At 39.4% G+C, this 26057-nt stretch overlaps 1 protein-coding gene across 4 annotated transcripts in view; it reads right to left on the reverse strand.

The window, feature by feature from the left end:
* The window catches only part of ZC4H2 (zinc finger C4H2-type containing), a 77045-nt gene extending 51325 nt beyond the window's left edge, over nucleotides 1-25720 (reverse strand). For all 4 annotated transcript variants that reach the window (XM_004022032.5, XM_004022033.5, XM_060407423.1 and 1 more), the window contains exon 1: nucleotides 25568-25720. In XM_004022032.5, coding sequence (XP_004022081.1) covers nucleotides 25568-25620 — 53 coding nt within the window. In that variant the 5' untranslated portion in view covers nucleotides 25621-25720. The remainder of the gene's footprint in view (nucleotides 1-25567) is intronic.
* Nucleotides 25721-26057: the final 337 nt, after the last annotated feature.

Raw genomic sequence — 26057 nt, forward strand, 5'->3', positions numbered from 1 at the left:
CAGGTAAGAGTACTGGAGTGGGTTGCCATTTCCTTCTCCAGATGTACTCTGTATATAAGCTAAATAAGCAGGGTGACAATAGGCAGCCTTGGTGTACTCCTTTCCCAATTTGGAACTAGTCTGTTGTTCCATGTCCAGTTTTAACTGTTGCTTCTTGACCTGCATACAGATTTCTCAGGAGGCAGGTAAGGTGGTCTGTTATTCCCATCCTTGAAGAATTTTCCAGTTTGTTGTGATCTACACAGACAAAGTCTTTGACATAATCAATAAAGCAGAAGTAGATGTTTTTCCGGAACTATGTTGCTTTTCCTATGAGTCAGTGGATTTTGTAATTTTGATCTCTGGTTCCTCTGCCTTTTCTAAATCCAGGTTGATCATCTAAAAGTTCACAGTTCATGCACTGCTGAAGCCTAGACCACATCCCTGACTGTGTGGATCACAACAAAATGTGGAATATTCTTAAAGAGATGGGAATACCAGACCACCTCATCTGTCTGCTTAGAAATTTGTATGCAGGACAAAAAGCAACAGTTATACCTGGACATCAACAGGACTGGTTAAAAATTAGGAAAAGACTATTTCTTAACTGTGTATCATCACCCTGCTTATTTAACTTCTATGGAGAGTACATCATCCAAAATGCTGTGCTGGATCAGATTGCCCAGAGAAATATCAACAACCTCAGATATGCAGACCATACCACTCTAATGGCAAAAAGCAATGAATAACTAAAGAGCCTCTTGATGAGGGTGAAAGAGGAGAGTGAAAAAGCTGGCTTAGATTTCAACATTCAAAAACACAGATCATGGTATCTGGTCCCATCCCTTCATGGCAAATAGTTTGGGAAAACGTGGAAACAGTGACAGACTTTATTTTCTTGGGTGCCAAAATCACTGAAGATGGTGACTGCAGCCACAAATTTAAAAAATGCTTGCTCCTTGGGAAGAAAAGCTATGATGAGCCTAGGTGGCATATTAAAAAGCAGAGACAACTGTTTGTTGACTAACATTTGAATAGTCAGAGCTTTGGTTTTCCAGTATTCATGTATGGATATGAGAGTTGGACCAAAAAGAAGTCTGATAAACTTATGCTTTTGAATTGTGGTGCTGGATAAGATTCTTGAGAGCCCCTTGGTCTGAAAGGAGATCTAACCAGTTAATCCTAAAGAAAACCAACCCTGAATAATCATTTGAAGGTCTGATGCTGAAGCTGATGCTCCAATATTTTGGCCACCTGATCCAAAGAGGCAACTCATTGGAAAACGCTCTGTTGCTGGGGAAGATTGAGGGCAGGAAGATAGGGGGATGACAGAGGATGAGATGTTTGGATAACATCACTGACTCAATGGCCATGAGTTTGAGCAAACTCCGGGAGATAGTGAGGGACAGAGAAGCCTGCTGTGCTGCAGTCTATGGGGTTGTAGAGTCAGACATGACTTAGTGACTAAGCAGTGAACAATAGAGGGGAAAAAAGGAGAGGGAAAGATAAAATATATCGGCCTATTTACCTGTAGAGATCTCTAGATATTGTGAGTGTTATGGACTAAATCTTGCTCTTCCAAAATCTGTATGTTGCAGCCCTAATCCCAAACGTGGGTCAAGTTTAGAGGGAGAGATTTAGAGAGATAATTAAGGTTAAATGTAGTCATAAATGTGGGACCCTAATACTATTGGAGTGATGCCCAAGAAGAGGAAGATATATCAGAGGTTGCTTTCTCTCTCTCTCTACATGCACAGAAGAAAGACCATGTGAAGACACAGCAAAAACACAGCTGACTATAAGCCAGGAAGAGAGCCCTCACAAGAAAGCAAATTTGCTGGCACTTTGTCCATGGACTTCTAGCCTCCAGAACTATGAGAAAACAAACGTCTGTTGTTTAAAACACCCCATCTGTGACATTATGTCTTGGAAGACCAAGCAGATTAACACAGATTTCAGTACCATGAAGTGGGGTACTACTTTAATAAAAATCTAAAAATGTAGAAGTGGGTTTGGAACTAGGTGATGAGTAGAAGCTGAGAGAGTTTTGAGGTACATGCTAGAAAAAGCCTATATTGCCTTTAAGTGACTGTTCCAAACTGGAGAAAAATTCACCCTTGTTATAAAGTCGTAAAGGATTCAGCTGAAATTTGCTCTAATGTTTTGTGAAGGTAGTAACTGTGCTCAATGAAATTAGATATTTAGTTGAGATTTTTAGGCAAAGTGTGCATGTGAAGAGCTGCTGCTTATAGTGAAATGCAAGAGGAGAGAGATAAATAAAAAGAACCATTAAACAAGAGGAACCAGAACTTGAATATTTGAAATATTCTCATTCAATCCACATTGCCAAAAATATAAAGCACGTTTTGGAGTGAACACCAAGGATGTGCCTAGAAAACCACTCCCTGAGGAGATTACTCATGCTTTTAATCAGGTATCTCAGCAGAAGTCAGGAATAGAGATGAGATTATGCAAACACAGACACTGTCAGTGTGGACCAGGGAGCAGAGAGAGGATGAAGTAAAGTGAAGAGTTTGGAATCTACAAGGCAGGACAATAGAGTTATTTAGCTGCAAACATGCTTCATCCTTCAAGTAAAGAATGGCACCAAAGGTGATTTAGAGGTCATCAGGGCTGCAATTTCCACCATTGGATCTAGACCTAACAGACCCTGGAGGGAAGGCTATTACCTCCTCAGTTTCAGTGGGCCACGCTGTCTCTGACTAGTGCCTCAGAAGAAAAGTGACAGCAAAATGCTGTGAGGGTGGGGGTGATACTGCCCAAGGCATCCAGCCAAAGATTATTCTTCAGCCTGAAAAATCTAAAGAAATTTGCCTTGTTAGCTTTTGTACTTTCTTGAGATCTATCATTCCTCTCTTCTTCCTGATGTCTCCCTTTTCAAAAGGGAATGTTTTTCCTATGCCTGTCCTACCATTATACTTGGGAAGTAGATCATTTGTCTGATTTCACAGCTGGAGAGGAATTTTGCCCTTTGGATGAATCAGACCTCAAGTCTCATTGAACCCTAAATTGGATGATATACTGATGAGTCTTTTGGCTGGGCATATGTGCTGGAATGCATTAAGACATTTGGGGCTGTTGGGAAGGGATGAATGGATTTTGCAGGTGAGAAGAACATGCATTTGGTAAAAGTCATAGGGAAAAATGTTATGGAATGTATTGAGCTCCCTGATATACGTATGTTCAAGCTCTAAACCCCAAAGTACTTCCAGGTACTTTGAGAGAAATTTTAGGGAGGTGTAAGGTTAACCTCCAAAATATTTGGAGAGAGAACTGTTAGAGAAGTATAAAGTTAAATGAGGTCATCAGAGTAGGGCCCTAATCTGGTAGTACTGACATCCTTATAAGTGGAGATAGGGACACATGAGCTCTTTCAGGGAAGAAGCAGCCATTTACAAGGAAAGGAAGAAAGCCCTTACCACAAATCAAAATTTCTGGTATCTATATCATTAATTTCTATCCTCCAGAATTGAGAGAGAATAAAGGTCTGTGATCAATATTTTTGTACTTGTCTGTGTAAATTTGGGGGGGGGTGTGTCTCTATCCAAGGAACGGGAAATCTGGTGCACAGTTAAGGTATATTCTTATTTTATCTAAGCAGTGCCAATTTGCTGTGCATGATGTCTACACCAGTTCATACTCCTTGTAGTAGTCCATAAGGGCAACTGTACCTGTGCTTGCACGTAAAAAGGAGGAGCAGTGTGGAAGCTTGGTTGGAGATCTGTAACAGAATATATCCTGAGCCAGTCTCCTTCCTCTCTTAATTTCTGCCTGACTCAGCTAGCAGCTCTATCCCACCACCATCAAGATATGATTAAGAGCTGATTAACCAAATTATTGTGCTCTGCCTACCTTCACGCCCCATCTCTGATCTCTGGGGGTCAAATGGAAATTTATCTGAAGTTCTCTGTATCAGTTCAGTTAGTTCCGTCACTCAGTTGTGTCTGAATCTTTGCGACCCCATGAACTGCAGCATGCCAGGCTCCCCTGTCCACCACCAACTTTCGGTGCTTGCTGAAACTCATGTCCACCAAGTCGGTAATGTCTCTCTGTATACATCTGGGCAATTGCAGTGAAGTCAAACACTTGGCACAGACAGCAGCCAAGTGATTCACATACAGCAAGTAGGATTCACAGACCAGTGTGGGTAGAACCTGAGCATATGTAAAGCCCCAGGCTGGGAAGGACTTTCGAAGGCATTTGTTTTCCCTTTCCCAACCACTGCTTAAGTTCTTTCTATAATAATTCACTTCCAGTGTTCAGTTAGGCTATTCTTGAACAACTTAGTCACAGATCTCTTCACTATTTCTCTAGACAATCCATTCTTTCTATAGGCAGTTCCAACAATTTGAAACCCTAGGGCCACATAGAACACAAATGCTCCTTGGCCCATGAAATTCATCCTCCCCTCCTTCCATAATAATAGAACCTCTTATTGTCATCTGGGTATGTGCCACCTAGACTAAGGGCTATATTTCTGTCTCTCCTTTGTAGCTTTTTCTGGCCACATGACAGTTTTCTGGTCAATGGAATGAACACACAAGCAATATATGCAACGTCTAGGCTATGATCCTAAAGGGAAGGAGCATGTCATTCACTTCCCCTCTGCCCTCTTCCCACTGCCTAATATGTATACACAACATCAAGCCATTTTCAACCATGTAGATGAGGGCTATACCCTGTTCATGGTGATGCAATAACATAAAAAGAGCTTGAGTCCCCAACATGGAATAACTACATGAAATACAGGCAGCTTGTTCCAAGGCTGATAATATGAGAAAGAAATGAATGAATTTCTGTCTTGTTTTAGCCACTGTTAATCTGGAACCACGTCGGATTAGCTTTACTAATATATATCCTGGTTAATTGGCTACTGTATTTAATTGATTCTAAGATGCTGTTGGACATAAAGTACACATTATCTTATGGACTAGTAAAAGAGAGAAATGCTACCAATTATATTACAATAAAATGCTTGCTTTTAATTTTAATGTTCATTTAATAGTTGTTGAAAGAGCTCTGGTAGACTGATTTTATTTATTATTTTTTAATATAAATTTATTTTTTTTCAACTAAGCCACTTTATTATTATTTTTTTACTTTACAATATTATATTGGTTTTGCCATACATCAACATGGATCCACCACGGATGTACACGTGTTCCCCATCCTGAACACCCCTCCCACCTCCGTCCCCATACCATCCCTCTGGGTCATCCCAGTGCACGAGCCCCGAGCATCCTGTATCATGCATCAAACCTAGACTGGCAATTCGTTTCACATATGATATTATACATGTTTCAATGCCATTCTCCCAAAATATCCCACCCTTGCCCTCTCCCTCAGAGTCCAAAAGACTGCTCTATACATCTGTGTCTCTTTTGTTGTCTTGCATACAGGGTTATCGTTACTATCTTTCTAAATTCCATATATATGCATGAGTATACTGTATTGGTGTTTTTCTTTCTGGCTTACTTCACTCTGTATAATAGGCTCCAGTTTCACCCACCTCATCAGAACAGATTCAAATGTATTCTTTTTAATGGCTGAGTAATACTCCATTGTGTATATGTACCACAGCTTTCTTATCCATTCATCTGCTGATGGACATCTAGGTTGCTCCCATGTCCTGGCTATTGTAAACAGTGCTGCAATGAACATGGGGGTACACGTGTCTCTTTCAATTCTGGTTTCCTTGGGCAGTGGAATTGCTGGGTCATTGGCAGACTGATTTTAAAAAAATATTTTGGGATGACCCAGAGAGATGTTGTGGGGAGGGAGGTGGGAGTGGGGTTCATGTTTGGGAACGCATGTAAGAATTAAAGATTTTAAAATTTAAAAATAAAAACTAAAAAAAAAATATTTAAATCAGACTTTTCCAGTCTGATTCATTTCTCATATACAATAACTTTTTGGTTCAAGAAAAAACCATGATAAAATCTTTTTGAAGATACTTTCACAGCAGTTAAACTCAATATACAGTCACAATCATATACATAATTCAATTATATGAAGGGATGATAATGTGAACAGCTATGATCAAGTTCGCATGTGTTTATGCATGGAAAATAACACAATTCCCTCATGGCCAACAGCAATTATAAGATAGAATTGTATTTAAGACACATCCTGACTATTTTTTTTATATAAAATAAGTTTATAATTAATGGTAAAATCTGATTCTCTAAAACCAAACTTAAGGGATAGCCTTGACTTCCACTCTATTCATGATAGAGTAACAGGAACCAGATTTTCCATCTCACCCTTGAAAAACTAAAGCAAAACAAACAAAAACACCAAGACAAAAATATACGAAAAAGTGGGTTTCAAGATATTGGACATCAGGCAAGTAAGGTCAGTGATCTCTGAGAAGTGGAGAAGCTTAGATGAACCTGAAGATTGCCACACCCTACTGCCTAGAGAAATTCTCTAATCTGCAAGGCAGAGACAGGGAACTCAGACAGAGCCTGGTCATCTCCCTCAACAGAGGAAATGGAGTTATGAGTCTGGGGATGCCAAGTCATCTGGAGTTTGCAGGAAGGAATATTGGAGAGGGAAAGCTTGTGTAGATAAGGAATGGTTACAATTTTCAGAGGATTCTCCCTCAAGTTCTCACTGAAGCATGTGTGTGTAAGGAAACCAACTATCTGAAGACAAGGAAACAACTAATCTTCCTCAAAGATTAGAGGAAGCAGTGATCAGAGCCCACAAAGGCCTGAGAACAGTGACTGTTTCAAACAACCAAGGTAGAAAAAATTCACAATTTATAAAACATTAGAATACAAAGATAAGTTCTGAGGAAAATGAGCTCTACACTAAATGCTGCTATGTGCACGTGCATGCTAAGTCATACCAGTCGTGTCTGACTCTCTTCAACCCCAAGGGCTGAAGCCCGCCAGGCTCCTCTGTCCATGGGATCATCCAGGTAAGAATACTGGAGTGGGTTGCCATGCCTTCCTCCAGGAGATTTTCCAGATCCAGGGATTGAACTTGCATGTCTTATGTTACCTGAATTGCCATGAGGGTTCTTTACCAACAGTGCCACCTGGGAAGCCCTAAATGCTGCTATGGTCCCACTTAACTAAGCTGAAAAGCAAAGCCTGGAAGGATAAAACTGATTCCAAATGTTTTAATGACATGCCAGAACAAGTCTCAAGGATATTTATAGGAATGCAAATATATGCAGACAAAAGGAAATTTCAAAATGTCTGACATCTAACCAAACTTTGCCAGGTGTGCAATTGAGCATGAATAATGTAGTTCATAACGTTGAGAATAATAAGTTAAACTGACCAAGAAATAACATGGTTGATAGAATTAGTAGCTAAGAATATTAATAGTTATTATAAACATATTTCATATATTCACAAAGCTTGAAGAAATACTAGCCATATTAAGTAGAGATGAGGGAGAGATGAAAAAATTCCAAATATAAAAATAAGATATTTAAATATGAAAACTACAATGATTGCAATGAAAACTACGTTAGTCAATTTAGACAATAAAACAGAAAAGATTAATGAACATGAAGGCATACCAATAGAAAGTTTCCCAAATGAAATATATAGGGGAAAAAAGATTAAAAAAAAATAAACAGCATCAGCAAACTGTGGGACAACTTCAAGTGGCTAAAAGTACATGTAACCAGAGATCAGGAAGGAGAGAGAAAAGAAAAATATTTGAAGAATTGATAATCCAATATGTTTCAAATTTGATGAAAACAACACATGCACCAATCCAAAATGTTCAAAAAATCTCGAGCATAGGAAGCAGGAGAAAAACTACACCAAGTGATAACACAATGGAATTGTTCATAACCAGTGATAAACAGAAAAACTTCACAGCAGCTTGAGGGAAAAAAAGGCATGTTAGCCACAGGGAAATGAATGATAGAAGCAAGATGGCATATTATTTTTAAAGTATTGGGGGGGAAAAAAAAACTCTGCCAATATACAATTTTTTACACGCTGAAAATAACTTAAAAACAAAGGTGAAATTAAAACTTTTTAAGACATGGAATACTTGAGCTGCTATATCATCAGTAAAGCTGCTCTATGATAAATGTTGAAAGATGTCCTTCAAACAGAAGTAAAATGATAGCAGAAGAATATTGAGCACTGAACTTGAAAATATATAATGATTCTTTTTCTTGTTATACAAATTAATTTAAAAAGATAATCAACAGTTTAAACCAAGAAGTGCATCAATGTAAAATCACAGAGACCACAAAGAGAGAAACAAAAATACAACATTGCAAGTTTTTTTACACTATATCTGCAGCAGTATGAGATCACTTGAAGATAAACTGTGACAACTAATAAAACAATTTAAGAAAAAACAGAAAATAGCTTAAAATCAGAAAAACAGATAAAATAAAATATACTTAATCCAAAAGAAGGCAGAAAGGGGGGGGGGAAGGGAACAAAAGACAGATAAGATAAATGAAAAACAACAAGGTGGTAGATCTCATTTTAACCATATCAATAAACATGTTAAATATAAATGGTCTAAACAACCCCAGTTAAAAAGGAGATCATCAGGTTGGAAAACAAACAAACAGATAAACAAACCAAACTGTGGACTACCCATAAGATTCCTACTTTAAATATAAAGAAACAAATAAAGAGGAGAAGAAGATACACCACACTAACACTATTCAAAAGAAAGCAGTCTAAATGTAGTGTGGTATCTTGGCAATGCTACCAAAGTCTCAGTGGAGACATTTTTTGTAGAAATTGAGAAGTGGAATCTAAAACTTAAATGGAAATGCAAAGGGCCTAGAGTAGCCAAAACAACTCTCAAGAAAAATAGCAAAGTTGGAGAACTTATACTGCCTTAATTCAAGAATTATTTTAAAGCTGAAGTTTTCAAAACAGGTGAAGTACAGGCATAAACGTACAAAAGTAGACCCGTGGAGCAGAATAGAGTCCTGAAATAAACCCACACATATATGGATAACTGTTTTTAATGATGATGCAAAGGCAGTTCTGTGGAGAAAAAAAACACTTTCTCACCAAATGGTCCTGAAACAACTGGATATCTACATGCAAAGACAAACAAGCAAAGGGCTTCAAACTATACTTTGCATCACACACAGAAATTAAGTGAAAGTGGATTGTAGGCCTATATGTAAAACCTAAAATTCCTGGAAGAAAACCTTTGTGACATTGGCTTAGGCAAATATTTCTTTTATATGATACAAAAATCACAATTTGTCAAAGAAAGTACTGATGAGCAAGACTACTTTATCAATGTTACAAACTTCTGCAATTCAAAAGACACTCTTAAGAGGATCAAAAGACAAGCTGCAGACTGGGAGAACATTTTTGGAAGGCATGTATCTGATGAAAGCAAAGTAAGTTAACAAATAATCCAGCTGGAAAATGGGTTAAAGGTTAAACTGGAAAATGGGTTAAAAGTTAAACTGAAAAATGGCAAAATGTTTCAATAGACACTTCACCAGAGAAGACAGATGGGTGGAAAAATAAATGTATGAAGAATATGCCCAACAGGATCAGAAACTGTAATCTTCACATTCTACTTCTAGGGATGGGAATTAGTACAAACACTTTAGGAAACAGCTTTTTTGTTGTTCAGCCACTCTGTGTCTGACTCTGTGATCCCCATGGACTACAGCATGCCAGGCTTCCCTGTCCTTCACTATCTCCCAGAGTTTTTTCAAACTCATGTCCATTGAGTCAGTGACGCCATTCAACTATCTTGTCCTCTGTTGTCCCCTTCTCCTCGTGCCTTCAATCTTTGGGAGCATCAGGGTCTTTTCCAATGAATCAGCTCTTCGCATCAGGTGGCCAAAGTATTGGAGTTTCAGCTTGAACATCAGTCCTTCCAGTGAATATTCAGGGTTGACTTCCTTTAGGATTGACTGGTTTGATCTTCTTGCTGTCCAATGGACTCTCAAGAGTGTTCGCCAGTGTCACAGTTCAAGGGCGTCAATTCTTCAGCATTCAGCCTTTTTTACTGTCCAGCTCTCGTGTGACTACTGGAAAAACCATAGCTTTGACCATATAGACCTTTGCAGGTAATGTGATGTGTCTGCTTTTTAATACACTGTCTAGGTTTGTCATAGCTTTTCTTCCAAGGAGCAAGCACCTTTTAATTTCATGGCTACAGTCACCATCCACCGTGATTTTAGAGCCCAAACAGCTTTGCATTATCTTAAAAAGTTATAAAAAAAGACCCAGAAATTTCCTGCTAGGATCTAACCAGGAGAAATGAAAGCACATTTCCACTCAAAGGCTTATATGCAAAAGATCAGAGCACCATTCATAAGAGCCAAAAGGTGGAAACAACCCCAATGTTCATGAACTGATGAAAGAATAAACAAAACATGGTATAGCCATACAATGTAATACTGTTTGCCAATAAAAAAGAAAGAAATGCTGATACATGGTACAGTGTACATGAGCCTTAAAAAAAAGTTTTAATTTATGTGCAGTGTCCTGAAAAGGCAAATATGTAGAGACAGAAAGTATATTACTAATTGCCTGGGTCTGAGGGTAGGAATAGAGATGGACTGAAATTTGACATAAAGGGATCTTTAGGGGATGCTGGGAATGCTCTAAAATTGTATTGTGGTGATAGTTTCACAACTCTGTAAATTGACTAAAAGTCACTGAATTGTATACTTAAAATTATACACTTAAAATGGATGGTTTTTATGGTATGTAAATCACAACTCAGTAGAGCTGTTAAATGTATATCCCCCAATGACTTCTTACCATACCCAGAATTAAGTCTAAACATTCAGCACTGCTGCTGCTGCTAAGGCACTTCAGTCGTGTCCGACTCTGTGTGACCCCATAGACGGCAGCTCACCAGGCTCCCCCATCCCTGGGATTCTCCAGGCAAGAACACTGGAGTGGGTTGCCATTTCCTTCTCCAATGCATGAAAATGAAAAGTGAAAGGGAAGTTGCTCAGTCATGTCTGACTGTTCGCAACCCCATGGACTGCAGCCTACCAGGCTCCTCCGTCCATGGGATTTTCTAGGCAAGAGTACTGGAGTGGGGTGCCATTGCCTTCTTCGAAACATTCAGCACTACTTGAACCCAAACTCTAAGCTGTTTCTACTCTTCTGCTCCTGTTTTCCCAGAAGAATGAATAACTTGTGAAAAGGCTTCTATAGAGGAAACAGATTTTTACATGAATATCCACAACTGGGGAACCCAGGGGGAATGAGAAGTGGGTTAATGATGAAAAAAAAAAAAAAGAAAGAAATGAGGACTTGTTACCCTTGTGTTTGATTGCCTTTATCACGCCATTCAGGCTTAGGATCTAATGCCCAGCCTTCCTGGCTCTACACAACAACTGAGCTAAGATTAAATTTAAGTAAAAGGTCATGAGTTACAAGCTGGAATCAAGATTGCTGGGAGAAATATCAACAACCTCAGATATGTGGATGATATCACTCTAACAGCAGAAAGCCAAGAGGAACTAAAGAACCTCTTGATGAGGATGAAGGAGGAGAATGAAAAAGCCAGCTTAAAATGCAATATTAAAAAAAAACAAAACAACAACACTAAGATTATGGCATCTGGCCCCAACACTTTATGACAAATAGCAGGGGGAAAGGTGGAAGCAGTGACAGATTTCCTCTTCTTGGGCTCTAAAATCATCACAGATGGTGACTGCAGCCATGAAATTCAAAGATGATTGCTCCTTGGCAGGAAAGCTATGACAAACCTAGACAGTGTTTGAAAATGCAAATACATCACTTTGCCAACAAAGGTCCATATAGTCAAGTCTATGGTCTTTCCAGTAGTCATGTATGATTGTGAGAGCTGGACCATAAAGAAGGCAGAATGCCAGGTTTTGGCATTAGGGTGATGGTGGCCTCATAGAATGAGTTTGGAAGTTTACCTTCCTCTGCAATTTTCTGGAAGACTTTGAGTAGGATAGGTGTTAGCTCTTTAAATTTTTGGTAGAATTCAGCTGTGAAACCGTCTGACCTGGGCTTTTGTTTGCTGGAAGATTTCTGATTACAGTTTCAATTTCCATGCTTGTGATGGGTCTGTTAAGATTTTCTATTTCTTCCTGGTTCAGTTTTGGAAAGTTGTACTTTTCTAAGAATTTGTCCATTTCTTCCACGTTGTCCATTTTATTGGTATATGATTGCTGATAGTAATCTCTTATGATCCTTTGTATTTCTATGTTGTCTGTTGTGATTTGTCCATTTTCATTCCTAATTTTATTGATTTGATTTTTCTCCCTTTGTTTCTTGATGAGTCTGGCTAATAGTTTGTCAATTTTATTTATCCTTTCAAAGAACCAGCTTTTGGCTTTGTTGATTTTTGCTATGGTCTCTTTTGTTTTCTTGCATTTATTTCTGCCCTAATTTTTAAGGTTTCTTTCCTTCTACTAAGCCTGGGGTTCTTCATTTCTTCCCTTTTTAGTTGCTTTAGGTGTAGAGTTAGGTTATTTATTTGACTTTTTTCTTGTTTCTTGAGGTATGCCTGTATTGCTATGAACTTTCCCCTTAGCACTGCTTTTACAGTGTTCCACAGGTTTTGGGTTGTTTTGTCTTCATTTTCATTCGTTTATATACATATTTTGATTCCTTTTTTGATTTCGTCTGTGATTTGTTGGTTATTCAACAGCATGTTGTTCAGCCTCCATATGTCAGAATTTTTAATAGTTTTTCTCCTGTAATTGAGATCTAATCTTACTGCATTGTAGTCAGAAAAGATGCTTGGAATGATTTCAATTTTTTTTTAAATTTACCAAGGCTAGATTTATGGCCCAGGATGTGATCTATCCTGGAGAAGGTTCCGTGTGCACTTGAGAAAAAGTTGAAATCCATTGTTTTGGGGTGAAATGTCCTATAGATATCAATTAGGTCTAACTGATCTACTGTATCATTTAAAGTTTGCATTTCCTTGTTTATTTTCTGTTTAGTTGATCTATCCATAGGTGTGAGTGGGGTATTAAACTCTCCAACTATTATTATGTTATTGTTAATTTCCCCTTTCATACTTGTTACATTTGTCTTACATATTGTGGTGCTCCTATGTTGGGTGCATATATATTTATAGTTGTTATATCTTCTTGGATTGATTCTTTGATCATTATGTAGCCTTCAGAATGGGAGAAAATAATAGCAAATGAAGCAACTGAAAAACAACTAATCTCAAAAATAACTAATCTCAAAAATATACAAGCAATTCCTACAGCTCAATTCCATAAAAATAAACAACCCAATCAAAAAATAGGCCAAAGAACTAAACAGATGTTTCTCCAAAGAAGACATACAGATGGCTAACAAACACATGAAAAGATGCTCAACATCACTCATTATCAGAGAAATGCAAATCAAAACCACAACGAGGTGCCATTTCACGCCAGTCAGAATGGCTGCTACCCAAAAGTCTACAAGCAATAAATGCTGGAGAGGGTGTGGAGAAAAGGGAACCCTCTTACACTGTTGGTGGGAATGCAAACTAGTAGAGCCACTATGGAGAACAGTGTGGAGATTCCTTAAAAAAACTGGAAATAGAACTGCCTTATGACCCAGCAATTCACTGCTGGGCATACACACCGAGGAAACCAGAATTGAAAGAGACATATGTACCCCAGCGTTCATCACAGCACTGTTTACAATAGCCAGGACATGGAAGCAACCTAGATGTCCATCAGCAGATGAATGGATAAGAAAGCTGTGGTACATATACACAATGGAGTATTACTCAGCCATTAAAAATAATACATTTGAATCAGTTCTAATGAGGTGGATGAAACTGGAGTGTATTATACAGAGTGAAGTAAGCCAGAAAGAAAAATACCAATATAGTATACTAATGCATATATATGGAATTTAGAAAGATGGTAACGATAACCCTGTATATGAGACAGCAAAAGAGACACAGATGTATAGAACTGTCTTTTGGACTCTGTAGGAGAGGGATAGGGTGGGATGATTTGGGAGAATGGCATTGAAACATGTATAATATCATATATGAAATGAATCACCAGTCCAGGTTCGATGCATGATACTGGATGCTTGGGGCTGGTGCACTGAGACAACCCAGAGGGATGGTATGGGGAGGGAGGAGGGAGGGGGGTTCAGGATGGGGCACACGTGTATACCTGTGGTGGATTCAGGTTGATGTATGGCAAAAGCAATACAATATTGTAAGGTAATTAGCCTCCAATTAAAATAAATAAATTTATATTAAAAAACAAAACAAAAACAAAAAGGCAGAATGCCGAAGAACTGATGCTTTGAAGTTGTGGTTCTGGATAAGACTCTTGAGAGTCCCTTGGACTACAAGGGGATGAATTTTAAAGGAAATCAACCCTGAATATTCATTAGAAGGACTGATGCTGACACTGAAGCTCCAATACTTTGGCCATCTGATGCGAACAGCCAACTCATTGGAAAAGACCCTGATGCTTGGAAAGATTGAAGGCAGAAGGAGAAGAGGGCAACAGAGGATGAGATGGCTGGATGGCATCCCCAATGCAATGGACATGGACTTGGGCAACCTTCGGGAGGTGGTGAGGGACAGGGAAGTCTGGTGCACTATAGTGCATAGGGTTGCAAAGAGTCAGGCATGACATGGTGCCTGAACAACAAGAGCCTTACAAATTGACACTATACCATATTTCTCTGTAAACCTCACATCATCTATCACACTGCTTTGGCCATGAGCAGGCTAAACAATTACACATTTGGAGTGACTGCAATGAAAACAAATAGGTGGTATATCCAAGGTACTTATTATAATTTCAGTAGTCTCAGAGAAAGAAAGATATTACTGTGGGTGAGGGGCTTTAATTCATTCAGTTAACATTTATTAAGAATCTATAAGCTCCAGGAACTGGGAAGGAATTTGGTGTTGAGAATGGTTTTATTTAATAAAAATAGTTATTATCTATCATCTATCTATCTATTTATTGGGATCTATTGTGTTCTAGCAACTGTGCTAGGCACTTAATAGTCTATCTAATTTAATCCTCATCACAACCACAGAAATAGGTATGTTTAGCTTCATCTTTACAGATGAAGAATTTGAGGCTGAGAAAAGTACAGTGGCTTCCCAGGTTGCTCAGTGGTAAAGAATCCACCTGCCAATGCAGGTGACGTAGGAGACATGGGTTTGATCCCTAGGTCAGGAAGATTCCCTGGAGTAGGAAATGACAACCCACTCTGGTAATCTTGCCTGGAAAATTCCATGGACAGAGGAGTATGGAGGGCTACAGTTGAAGTTGCAAAGAGTTGGACACAACTGAGTGACTGAACAGGCATGCATGCACACACGAAGTTCAGTGACCTGCCCAACATCACAGAGCCAGGAAGTGGAAAATTCAGTATACTTAGCCTAGTGACCTTTCCATCATACCCAGGAACTTTCCCCATGATATATTTCAAGCCATGAAAAGAAAGCCATTGGGGTGAATCTTGTTTTGGATAATTCAGTCACTAATTTTAAGGGTGAAATAGGGCACATTATGGAACCTCTTGGAAGGTCTATCTTCATGAGAAGCAAGACTCTAATGTAGCCTTGCACAGAGTTGTTGGATGACTCCATGAGATGGAATCTGTTGAATATTTGGCCCTACAAGTGAGGAAAGCATCCAAGTCATAAAAGACTGGACTTTATGTGGAAAACTTCCTAATGAAGTCCTCCCAAGGGGAAAAGGTGCAGCTGCCATGTCCATATAATCCCAAGAATTCAAAAAATACATCCTTAGGGTTTCTCACAATCACTAGTGCTACAGTCTCACTTAAATGGTGAACCAAGATTCCTGACTTCCCTAGGCCACAGCCTTTCCCGACAGAGTCCTAGGCCAAATGTTCAGTTTGGCTAACTTCTTTCAATGGTTCTTTGCTTATTAATGTGGAGAAGGAAGGGTAGAGAGCAGGGGATGTTCTAGAGTAATGGATGATCCACTCCTGGGACAAACATGACAGGTTCATCGGTAACCCAGCTTGACAGATGACTTAGCCCCAAGACTCACTCAATAAGCAGAGTAGAAAAGCTGAGACCTGTAAGACTTGAGGATGGGCAGATCAAGAGAAGACCCTGGCTAGCAGAGATGGATAGAAAACTGATGATTTATTGATGAGATAAGGGAATGGTGGGAAGTGGACATATCCAGAGTTACATAGGTATAACCCACCAGGTCTAATTAGCACAGTGGTTTTTCTAAGTATGTTCCCTTGCAATGCAGCAACAGCATTGCTTGGGAACTTGCTCAAAATGCAGATTCTCAGGGCTTCTACTGAATCAGAGATTCTGGAGATGTGATCCAGCAACCTAGGTTTCAACCACCCTCCAGGTTTGATAACCACTGTGTTAGTGTTTCAGATACACAGAGTCAGAGAAGGAAGAATAATTCCAGATTTAACAATGGGGGGTGGAGGAGACTAGGAAAGGAGACTGTTTGGGGGTAAGGATGAGGATAAAGTTGAGAGTTCTGTTGGGGTCTATTTGAGATGCCAGTGATATATCCTGTGGGGTTGCTTAAGTGGGAAGCTGGACATGTGACTATAGAATTCAGGGGAGAGATCAGAACTATTCACCTTAATTTTAAAATTCTTTAGAACACATCTAATTCATCTTAGTGGTCTTCAGAGACTATCTCAACCCAGAACAGAGGCTTGGTAAATATCACTGAATGAACAACACAAAAAATGGAGCCAGCAGGAAGCCTATTCTAGTCTGATGAAAACACTGCCTACATATTGAGTGTTTTCCCATTTAATATCTATTTGCTTATCTGGGAAAGCAGCTACTGTTGGAAAAGCAGTATTCTTAGAACAATTCATCTTGCAGACTTTCTTATAGCTCAACAGCAAATGTCAATTCCCGTGCATTCTCTCTCCTGTAGTGAAAATTGGCTTAACTTGCTTATCCCTTAGTCCCAGAGTTCCCAGCTGTTTTGTGACATATTGTTAAGTGAGCACTGGGGCTGAAAGTGAGTTAGTTTTCAAGCCAGGTGACAATGAAGCCTGCTGAAGCTTCCATAGTAATGAGAGAGAGCAGGAAGGAAGGAAGGAAGGGAACACAGGAGAAAAGGAGGCAGGCAGGGGAATACATATCGATTCAAAATTTTACCACAAGGTAGAATAACTTGAGTGCTATAATAAATCTCTCCACGGAAACCCAAAGGGGGTATTGATTCCTTTGTATTAGGGAAATTGAGAAGGATTTGAACAAGAAGGTGGTGTTTGTTTTGGGTCTTCCTTGAAGAATAAGTAGGATTTACAGGCTTAGAATAAGGGAAGGGCATTAAGAATGAGGGATCCACATTAGCAAAGGCCTGGAATAATGGAAGTGTATGAAACAGCGAGGAACGTCTGTGTGAATAAAGAATAAGGTGAATGAAATGAGTGGTAGTAGATAAGACTGGAAAGGTGAGTATGGGCCAGACTTGTTGGGGATAGGGACATGAATACTACAGCAACAATTACAGACAAATGTCTATGGACATGCAGTAAGAAATGATTTACACTGAGAAATGAATCTTATATTGTAACCCAATAAACACAAACACCGATTGAAAACTGAAACAAATTTTCCACAGAAAATATCTACTATTTCTTATCAACGTATACTGACATTTTCTATCTCGTTTTTTTTTTTTTTTCACAAGTGCTTCTAGCAACTAATTCATTTCATGACAAATGGTTTATAGTCTGTGTTTTGAAAAATACTGCTACAGACAATGGGGAATCAGTGAATGTGTTTGAGGAATAACAGCAACTCCAGTGCTTTAGGAAGATAGTTCTCACAGCAGTTGGATGGAATTAAAAATTGGGGGCAGAATGAAGATAGAAGCAATAGAAGCCATTCTATAGGTGGAAATGGATATAACACTGTAATTATCCAAGCTGGTCATGATGAATGCCTAAACAGGACAGTGAGTGTGGAGATGGAGAGTAGGGTAAGAATCTGAGCCAGATGTTGAAGGTAGAAATAGTGGGACTTGCTAACTAATCAAAAGTGAGTTATAAAAAAGAAAGGGTAACCAGCATCAACATTCAGGCTTCAGTCTCAGGTAACTGTGCAGGAGAGCGATGGCATTAAACAAGGGGTTTAGTGGGAGGAGCTGGATTGGGGCAGAAATAGACAAAGTCTAGAGAGTTGGTCAACTTCAGCTGTGTCTGTGGAAAAGTCAGGTGGAAAAGCCCAGTACACTGTGATATATCAGGCCAAAACTTGGAAGGAAGACAGAGAGTAGAAATTGGAGATAATATTTGAAGCCATAGGAGTACCAGAGGTAACTCATGAAAACATAGAGAAAAAAGAAGACCCAGGGCAGGAACTTAGATTTAAGAGGATATACTTAACACTATAATATTTACTTCCAAAATTAGTTTTTCCCTTCTTAAGTGAAGACAGTTTATTGCATATGGATATGTGTGCATTTGGGGCATGGATGTCTGCAATGTGTGTTTATGGGTGGCATGTGCATGTTAAGGAGATATTAGTATGCATTTGGGGAGCTGGTGAAGGGCCCTGGTTGCTCTAGTGGTGGCTGCACTCACATTCTTTGCCTTGTGGCTTCTTCTCTTTTCCTTCCCTGTTTTCCATCTCCCCTCTTTTGCCCTATTCTTCCCTTCCCCTTTCCACATATCCACATGCTCCTTCATCACCACTTGGAAGCCCAAGGAATTGATGGGCAAAATAGACCAGTGTGGGATTTGGGAGCTGAGATCTGGAACATAATGTTGAAGTGTGGTTTGGATTAAAAGGAAAGGCAGGGCTGTGAGCATGGTGTCAGAAGCATTAGTGGGGAATGGTCTGTGGTGATATTTCCCACTTCAAATTCTGCCATCAGTGTGTGAGAATGTGTTTGTGTGTATGACTACAAATATGTATGTGACTACAAGTGTGTATATTTATGTGACTGTGCCTGGAGGTGTGTATGGCTCTCAGCTTGACTTAATCAGATTATGGGGTGGTATTATCTTCATCACTGGGCTTCTGTAGTGGTTCAGATGGTAAAGAATCTGTCTGCAATACAGGAGACCTGAGTTCCATCCCTGGGTTGGGAGATCCCCTGTAGAAAGAAATGGCAACCCACTCCAATATCCTTGTCTGGAGAATTCCATGGACAGAGGAGCCTGGTGGGCTACAGTCCATGGGGTCACAGAGTTGGACATAACTGAGCAACTAACACTTTTACTTTTCATCCTTATCACTACTACTTCAGCAAAGAAGCAAAAGTATTTTTTTAACAACAACAAAAACAAAAAAAAAGACTGCTTTATTTATACCTTTAGGAGATTTAGGATTAGAGCAGCTAAAGAATTATGGATAATGATTAATCAGATTATCAGCATTTGTTGAAATGCATATGCCAAGTGAATAGGAGGATATATTCGCTCTTCCTTTCCTAGCTGTGTGACCATAGATAGGTTACCTCACCTCCCTGAGCCTTAGTATCCTTTCTGTAAAGTGGGGATAATAATTTATACCACAGATTCCCATTAGCAAAATTGAGTATTAAATGAGCCAAAAGCTTTAAAACTAGTAGGTGTTCAACTATTGTTGGTTCTTTTCTCCAGTTCCTTCTATCCCTTCCTTCTATCCACTTATAATACATGTTTTACCCGTCCATATGTGGACATCAAGTATGTATTTGTAGTACTTTCCCCATTTTCAATTCTTAAACCAAGTGATATAACCTTTGCATATTACTGTAAAATTGTCAAAAGCAGGTTAATTTAAAACATGTTTGGTACATACATATCTAGAATTATGTCTTCTTTGTGAACTGACCCTTTCTCAAATAGTTTAGCCATGTCATTTAATTGCTGTATTTAGACCATTTATATTCAACATAATTATTGATATGTTAAGGCTAAGTCTGCCATTTTATCTTTTGTTACCTGTTTTTTCTCTCTGTTTTTATTTTTTCTCTTTTCTTTGTTCTGCATTTCTGTGGGTGACTTGAACATTTTTTTTGAATTCCATTTAATGTATCTATATTTTTTTAAAGTATAGTTGATTTGCAATATTATATTAGGTTCAGGTGTACAACACAGTGATTCAATATTTTATATACTATGTACCATTTGAAGCTATTATAAATATTGGCTATAATTCCCTGTGTTTTACAATCTATGTATAATATTTATTTTATACATAGTATTCTATGTCTCTTATTCCCCTACCCCTTATCTTTCCCTTCCCCGACTTTCCTTTCCTACTGGTAACCACTAGTTTGTTCTCTATATTTGCGAGTCTGTTTCTATATTTTGCTATGTTCATTGGTTTGTTTTATTTGTTAGAATCCACATATAATAGACAATATACAGAATTTATATCCTCAAAAAGCTAAAAATAGAACTACCATATGATTCAGAAATTCCACTCCTGTGTATATAATCCAAAGAAAATGAAAACACTAATTCAAAAAGATACATGCACCCCTATGTTTATAGCATCATAATTTACAATAGCTAAGATATGGAAGAAACCTTAGTGTCCATCAACAGATGAATGGATCAATAAGATGGAATTTTACCTCCCTTTTACATTTCTTTACACTCCCTGTTCATAATATAAATGTCTTAAATATTTCCTCTACACACATTCAGAACAACATGAGACAGTGTAATAAATTATGATCCAATCATCAAACAAGATTCATACAACTCAAGAAGAAAAGAAATTCTGTTGTATTTACCCAGGTTTTAGTCTACTATGTTCTTTCTTCCAAGTTTCCTCCTTTTACCATTTCTTTTCTGTTTTAAGATTTACTTTAGTCATGCTTATAAGATAGACATCGTACTGAAAAATTCCCTGTTTCCTTTCATCTAAGAGTATCTTGATTATCCCTTTATTCCTGAAGGTTATTAGCACTGAACATAGGATTCTTTATGATCCTTTTTCCTTCAGCACTTGAAAAATGTGCTACTTCCTACTAGGGCCTCATCACTTTCTGATCAGGAATCTGCTGACTTTCTTTTTTTTCCCCTTGAAGGCTGTCAACCACAAGTTGGCACTTTCCATGGGTGCTTGCCATCTACCCCTACAAGGATTAAATCATGCGCTGCTGCAGAAACTGACCTACGACACCCCCTGAAGGACTTCAGGAAGGAAAGCAGTAATCTTTGGATGAAGATCAGCTGCCCCACAACCGGCACACTGGAAAAGATACAATTTAAAGGACTATCTCCAACCTGGATGAAAGGACTTTTTATCAGGTACTCTTAATTATGTAATGCACAATGAAAACTGAAGGGAAATTGACTCTTGGATTAATTCCCACTTCTAAAGGCCCCTACACTAGACTGTTCTATAGAGAGGACTGCTGATCTCAAATTCACCTTAAAACAATGTTCAAACACAGGACACTCACTAGGATGAGAAAAAGACATCAAAAGTAGACAGCTTACCCAAGATGCTAGACCTGATTCATATGATCATTTATAATGTTTTCTTGATTTCTTAGACCTCTGCATATAAATCAAATATTTTTCTACCATGGACACAATCCTATGCTAATTTTAAAGGTCAATCCAATTATTGGGTTGTGGCCAATTACCTGTGTCTAGTACTTCCAAATTACCTTGGTGAATTTCTCCACTCTAAGGCTCTAATTGGATGACCCTTAAAAAGCTTTATTTCTATCCTGTTCAGGCTACTTTTGATATTGCTAGGTGGGATCTTCTCTATTGGCCAATTAATAATGCCTGCTCTGACTCTGGTCATTGCTCAAGCTCAATCAGAGCAACAAGCAAAAATTCAGCCAAGGAATAAAACTTCTCACAATTGTGGGATGGATTTATGTGGTTAACACCAGATTGTGGTCATTTAAGATTTAAACAATCCCCCCCACCCCGCTTTATCTTGAGAACAATTAAATTATGCTAAGGATACACAGCCTAGTGACACTAGGAAATTGGATTGGGAGCCATATGGACAGTGAAAATATATAATTTCCCTGAAAGATAAAGATTGGTACAGGATAAGAATAAGTCAGATCTGAGGATATAGGGGGCTGCACCTAATGGAAGTTACTGGCTTCTTACTTATGACTTTAATAATATTGCTAGTTACGTTATTTGTACTTTGCCTGTTCTACAAGATTATTACCTCTTGTTTGACCAAATGTGTGACTGAACCTCCAGTGAAAATAATGATGACTAGGTAAATTGAAGCAGTTGATCAAATATTCTGTATGTGATCAACAATTATAATAACGTAACTCTATATGGGAAGATACAAAAAGGGGAAATTTTCCTGGACTGTAGCAGCTTAACTAAGACAAGTTAGTCCAGAGACCTTTGATTACTGTTGATAAGACCTAGTCCAGTAACAGCACATTGAGTGGCCTGCCTGAAAAATCTTCTTGAGACAGGAGAATGAGCTTTCCTAGAAATGTGGGACAAAATAGTCATGAAATGCTTCCCAAAGTATGGCTGAATTTATAACCATGAAGGGGCCCTGTCAACTGCAAATTGGCCCTTGCTGTGGGTGCTTGCCATCTACCTCTACAAGGATTAAATCATGTGCTGCTGCAGCTGCTAACCTCCAACACCCTCCGAAGGAGTTCAGGGTAGAGAGCAGAAATGAGGCATTTTGTGTTCTAGGAAACTGGCAGGACAAGTCTTCAGATAGTTAGATACTCTCAGGAGCTGATTTTATGAGCCCAGTTCTTGTATCTCCTCATATTTAAAAAAGCCCAAAACTCCTTCATGGTGAACAACTGTTTCTCATGACTAGCAAAAGCTTCATGAGACCAGCAAAAACTTTCTACAAAAAATATGTCCTTGATTCCATGTACTCCCACTTTTCCCCCTGCCTCTTTGGAACAGTTTCTCAGAGCTATTTTCTGAGGTGCTGTCTCCTGGGGTGAAGTCATCATATTTCCCCAAATAAAACTTAACTCGTAACTCTCATGTTGTGCATTTTTTTTAAGTTGACAAGGTATAGGTAAAATATTATTTCTTTCGCTGCTTCCTAGATCTTTTCTCTGCTTTTGTTTTCAGAAAGTTGACTTGTTGAATGTGTCTTGGTATGAATTTCTTCGGGTCTTTCCTAATGATGTTTGCTTAGTTTCTTGGATCTGGAGGTTTATTTCCTTTGCTCAGTTTGGGAAGTTTTAAGCCACTACTTATTCAGGTACTTTTCTGGCCCTGTTTTATTTCTCTTCTCTGAGATTCTGTTGACATGAATGTTAGATCCTTTGTTATAATGCCACAGGTCTGGAGCTTCTGGCTCTGTTCAATTCCTTATTTTATTTCTTTCTTTTTTTTTTTTTTTTTGGATTTAATTTCCCTCTGTTGTTCAGATTGGGTTATTTCTATTTTATGTTTAAGTTGTCTGATTCTTTCCTCTCTCTTCTCCATCTTGCTGTTGAGCCTCTTCATTGAGTTTTTAAGTCTTTTTTTTTTCCAGTTTTCAAACTTCCATTGGTTTTCTTTGCACTTTACATTTCTTTGTTGAGATTTTCTATTTAAATGCTGAGATTGTCTATTTTATCATTTGTTGCAAGTGTGATGCATTTGCTCCCTGAAGCATTTTTTGATGGCTACTTTAAAATACTTACCAGATAATTCTAACCTCTGCGCTATCTCAATCCTAGCATCTGTTTACTTTCTCTTGCCACTGAAATTGATAATCTTGGTATGTCAAGTGATTTTTTTTTTTACAATTAAATTGGACACTCTGGATCTCTGGTTTTTGCAGGCCTTCTCTGACGTGCTACTTTTGCAAGGAAGAGGGGCAGCATAAGTCCAGGTTATCCACTGGGTCTCTGATTGACATCCAATTTGAGGAGAGGCTCTTTGCTATTGCTGGTTGGGGATGAGAGTTCTGACCTCTCTATGGGCCTCCTAGGATCCTATCCCAGCTAGTAGTGGTAGGAATGCCAAGTTTACCACTGGTGAGGATGGAAGTCATGCCCCTCCATTTGGTCTCTACTAAGATAGGTCACTTCTCCTTGCTTCCAACTATTCCTTCTCTTGGGGTGGGGTAGGATGCCTTTAAAGTCTGTAAAAAATAAGTCTAGGCTCTTCACTTGCAGGCAAAAGTTTCTTATCAACTGCATTGTTATTATGACAGTTGACCTTTTCCTGCAACAAGGTGTCTCACTCCCTATATCTGGATCCTTTTGAAGAAAAGAAAATGCAACACATGCCCACTCTCTACCTTTTACCAGACCCTCCATGGGATAGAGTGGGAAGCCCAGAGCCTCTGCACACAAACGGACTGGGTTTCTGTCAAAATCTGGTATTTTCAAATGGTTTGGTTCTGGAAAAGTTACTTAAATTTTCTGAGCTTCCATTTTCCCCGTTGTAAAGGAAGTGTAGGAAGTTGTCAGGATTCTTTCAGAATGAGCAATAGTAGGTCAATCAGCTTGGTAAATAATAGTTCCCTTCCTTTTACTCTCCAGAAGAGGTAGAGATATAATTCCTGAAAAGGACAAAAAAGCCAAAGTGCTTCCCCATGACCACCATCACATGTGAATCTCGTCTAAGGCATTCACTCCAAGAGTTAAATCTCTTGATCAAAGCCTTATTTCTTAAAGGGACACACTTGATATTCTCCCCCATTTTTCTTCAGGTTTCTAAAAAACACTAAACAGAGACTGCCTGATCCAGGTCACCCTCAGAAGAAGGGTGGAAGCCGAGGTAGAGATGGGTAGGTGGGGGACAAGGGGCCTTGGCAGAGAAGGGCAGAGGAAGGAAGGCCTAATGTTGGCCCAGGCAGTTCACTCAACCAGTTATTATGTTCTGAGCAAGGACAGTATCATCCTCTAGCCAATGCCACTCCTGGAGAGAAAGGGGAGGGGATGTAGGCAACATCCACTTTGCCAACCTGCCCATCAGCCCGTCACCTCTGGGTCCTGAGTGCAACTGCCAGTAGGTGGTAACTGCCTCACCAGTCTCCACCACTCCCGCCCCTCTCCCCTCCCTGAGCACCTGGTAGAAGAGGAAGAAAGCAGTGAGTGAAAGCAAAAATTACACAAGAGCGAGTGCTCTCTGTCTTCTCAGTGCGGGCCTTGCATAAGATTCCTCCTTATCCCCAGCTGGCAGTCCCCAGCTGCTGCCACCAGCCCCTGATGCGTTAGACTCTGCTTTTAAAAGGCTCAGCTGAGCTCGAGGTCCTGAAGTTGAACAGAATACTGAAAAGAATCTAGATTCATAAAGAGCAAGGAGCCAAATAAACCTTGGAGCCAATCAACACTTTAAAGAATAATGGGTGGGAGATAGGGGAATGCCCTAACTCCCACCCAAGAAGAATAAAGCTGTCTTGGGACTGATACCACCGCCACCCTCGCCACACACACACACACACCCCCCCCCCCCCCTCCCCCGTATGTCTCAATCTGGCTTTCTCAAACACATCTGACAAGAGATCCCTCTCGGTCAGTCTGTTTCTCTGCCTCTCTCTCTCTGCTAGTCTCAGTTCTGACTCTCCCCTGCCTCTTTCCCATCCTTGAATTCCATAGTGAATGGGATCCTTTCCCGTCCCTCTCCGCAAGTAGCCCAACAATAGATACTTTCCGTAGGTAATAGCCCTCTCCGGTAGTGAGGGATTTGTGGAGCTTCGGAGGGGTACTTGGCGTGCACTGCAATGTTGTACTTACCTGATCTCTTTAATGCTTTCCAATTTGCACATGATTTCCTGCTCATCTGCCATGCTTTTCACTCTCAACTTCACGTCCTGAGAAATACACAAACACAGAGACTCAGGGATACAATAGACACAATGTAACCACCTCCTCTCGGCAGGAGGCTCTGAGCCTGTGCGGTAGGGACGTGGAGAAGGCCTGGGAGCTGTAGTCCACAGCTCTAGGACCAGCCAGGCAGCCCAGGGGCCTGCAGGACTACAACTCCCAGAAGGCCAAGCGAGACATTCCTGTTTCTCTTCCTGCAGCCGCACTTTAAGTCAATTTGTCACCGATAATTGTGTCAAAGTTTGCCAGGAGTACAAAACAATAGTGATATTCTTTTGGGCGGTGCGCGGAGAAAAATGAGGAAGAAATACCACAGAAGGCCACTTAACAGATGAGAGACATACTCACATCCCGCGGGGGCCCCTCACGCCAACAAAAGCTTGCCAGGTGTCGCTCATTA

The sequence above is a fragment of the Ovis aries genome, chromosome X, assembly GCF_016772045.2.
Source record: "Ovis aries strain OAR_USU_Benz2616 breed Rambouillet chromosome X, ARS-UI_Ramb_v3.0, whole genome shotgun sequence".
Taxonomy (NCBI): Eukaryota; Metazoa; Chordata; class Mammalia; order Artiodactyla; family Bovidae; genus Ovis; species Ovis aries.